General features: G+C 52.3%; 1 protein-coding gene across 1 annotated transcript in view; it reads left to right on the plus strand.

Moving 5' to 3' along the window:
- BCOR (BCL6 corepressor) overlaps positions 1 to 2,645 on the plus strand; it is a 57,083-nt gene that overhangs the window by 13,946 nt on the left and 40,492 nt on the right. The window contains 1 exon segment of the mRNA XM_035901900.1: positions 2,388 to 2,517. Within this exon segment, the coding sequence (XP_035757793.1) occupies positions 2,432 to 2,517 (86 nt within the window). The 5' untranslated portion in view covers positions 2,388 to 2,431.

Raw genomic sequence — 2,645 nt, forward strand, 5'->3', positions numbered from 1 at the left:
GAGTTAAAAGCCTGCTTCTTGTTGCAATGAAATTATGGCTGGCAGTGGCGCCGCTGCTCGTTCAGCAGACCTCCACTTTTAAACAGTTCACAAGAAGTTCATCAGGGCGGCGATTATAACTGCACACAGGCGCGCACCCGGGGCAGCGAGCGCCAAGGGGCGGCTTTTGGGGAAAAAAAGGGTTGGCAGCCATCGGGGCATGGGCTCCGACCCGCCCAAGTGGGCCCCAGGACATCCCACCGCCTCTCTGAGTCCTGCGCCCCGGCAGGCTTTGCCCCTCTCCGGGGGTGGTGGGACATGGGGGCCTCCAGGTGACCCGCTGCGGCTGGGGCAGCTCCCCGTCTTCCCCTGCAACTTCAGCGTTTCCCTAGCTGCACATGTCAGGGGATTGACGGGCTCTAATTTGGACACTGTGCCTTATCTTAATGATACACTTCCACCGAGGAAACCAGGCGGGCGCAGAGCGGCCCCTCTGAGGAGCCGCGTGGGTTGGCCTCGCGTGCCCCCGAAGGAAAGCAGGGCGTGGGGCCATGCGCCACCGAGGCCCGTCTCCTCCGAATTGGTGTCTGCCCCTCACGGGTGAGGCAGCGCACGGGGCAGCTGCTGACCTTCCGTAAAACCCTAAATCACTCTCTCCATGCTGCTGCTGCCTCTATTGAAAACATTACGAGCGGCGCATCTGGAAACCAGTAAATCTGTCCAGAAACCGTCTTTCCAGTGAAAAAAACCTCCGTTTGAATGATAGCGCGGTATCTAATCTCCGGGGATTTTTGCTTCCTCGCAGCGATTTTTGCGGACTTCATTAGGGAAAGCTAACCGTTCTGGAGAGAGGAGGGTCAACGCGCCGTTTCATTAATATACATTTGTTCCAGACGTGGAGTTTTGCACAAAAGGCCTCTCTGAGGGGAGAAAAAAGTGTTGGGGAACAAGGCTTTCCTGCCGTTTCAGTTCTTAAAACCTCTCTGAACGTGTGTGAAGAATTGTGTTAAAGGCCCAATCTGGGCTTCTTCCCCATTAAATGCCAGTGATCATTTGCATATTTTGTAGCCTGACAAAGGAAATGAGTTTGCTGGGGAAGCATGGATGCTTTGGGAGACGTTAGGCATTAAGCTCCCAGTGGTCAACCGCCCGTTACTGGCTTGTGTGTGTGTGTGTGTGTGTGTGTGTGTGTGTAAAAGGAGTATCGTGCCTCCCGCTTAAAGGCTTCTATTTTTGCGAGAGAGGAAGAGCTGAGGGATATCCTGTGCATTAAAGGCTCCCCCTACTTATTAACCCAGCATTTAGCACAGGATGCAGGCTGAAGCTCAGTCAAAAGAAACGACTCAACCTCCGAAGAGCAATTAAAATCTTGCACTGGAATAAATCATGCGCCGCGATAATCCTGTTAATAAAACGCAGCTTGTCCTGACACTTCGCTCATGCAGCAAACTAGGATTTAATGCGAGTGGAGGTGGTGTTAGGCAAGGTGGAGGGGAGGAAAAGCCTTCCCCTCTCCGCCGCTGGACGCGAAAATGCGGTTACCTTTCACCTGCCTCTCCGGCTGCACACACGGCGCCGATCCTCTCGGACTGCTAATACTTCTCCAGCGAGCCCGCTAATGATTTATTTCCCTGGAGTGAGCAGGCATCATTGAATTACTGAAAGCGCTCGCAGCAGCAGCAAGCAGCAGCAGCAGCAGCAGCTCCGATGCAGAAGCCACTGGGGTTCGGTGCTTAATCAAATCAAGGGGTGGGGAGCTCGCCAAACCGCTTACTATTTTTAACCCCTTTCTCCAAGTTAGTCGTGTGCAGACGCTAAAGGGGAGGTTTTTATTTAGATCCCTTCTGAGGCAGCGTCTCTTCGGTTCGAAGTCCTCGCCTGAAAGCTTTATCAGCAATCAGCCTAGCTCATGCACAGGGTACGTGGTGGCTGTTCTTGCGACGCGCTCCCGCTCCCGTGCGTTCCTACGGCAGGGCTTTCACGAGCGCCTCTGGGTAGTTTCGCACGTTCCCCCAGCCTGTGGGGTCTCCCTCCGTGGTTCAGCCTGCGTGAGATGAAGGTTTGGGGACTGGTGTATACTTGGCCGGCTGAGTCATTTCTCGTTCAGATGAAATGCAGTGGAGAAACTTTTTATTTGTCGATAGCCTGGAATGATTCTTAATTTTCTGGATGTGCGCTGGGGAAAAGATCCATCTCCTCTGACCTATAAATGCCCTCAATTTGCTCCTTTATTGCAGGGTATCTCCCTTAGCGGTTAACGTAGGCAGCTCACTCCCCGCACCAATCCTGCATTCATTATTAATTACCCGGAGGGAGGCTGGCTGCTCCGCCGTGATGTTTGCACTTCCTCCTAGACAAATCTGCTCAACTTTTTTTTTTTCTTTCTTTCTTTTTTTCTTTTTTAATAGAATATAAAACTGTGAAGAAAAGCGGCGATTTTTAAGAAGACGTCATGCTTTCTGCAACTCCCCTGTATGGCAACGTTCATAGCTGGATGAGCAATGAAAGGGTCCGCATGTGTGGAATTAATGAAGACAGGTAAATATTTAAGCTTCTGGCAAGTTAAGCCACACTGTAATTCTGCAGCGTGAGGTCTCGGAGTTCGCCCGCTTCCCTAATGCCGGAGTAGATAGCTGCCGCCTTGCATCGAGATCAGCCCAGCTCGG

Source organism: Egretta garzetta, unplaced genomic scaffold (genome assembly GCF_000687185.1).
Source record: "Egretta garzetta isolate BGI_Z169 unplaced genomic scaffold, ASM68718v1 scaffold70, whole genome shotgun sequence".
Classification (NCBI taxonomy): Eukaryota; Metazoa; Chordata; class Aves; order Pelecaniformes; family Ardeidae; genus Egretta; species Egretta garzetta.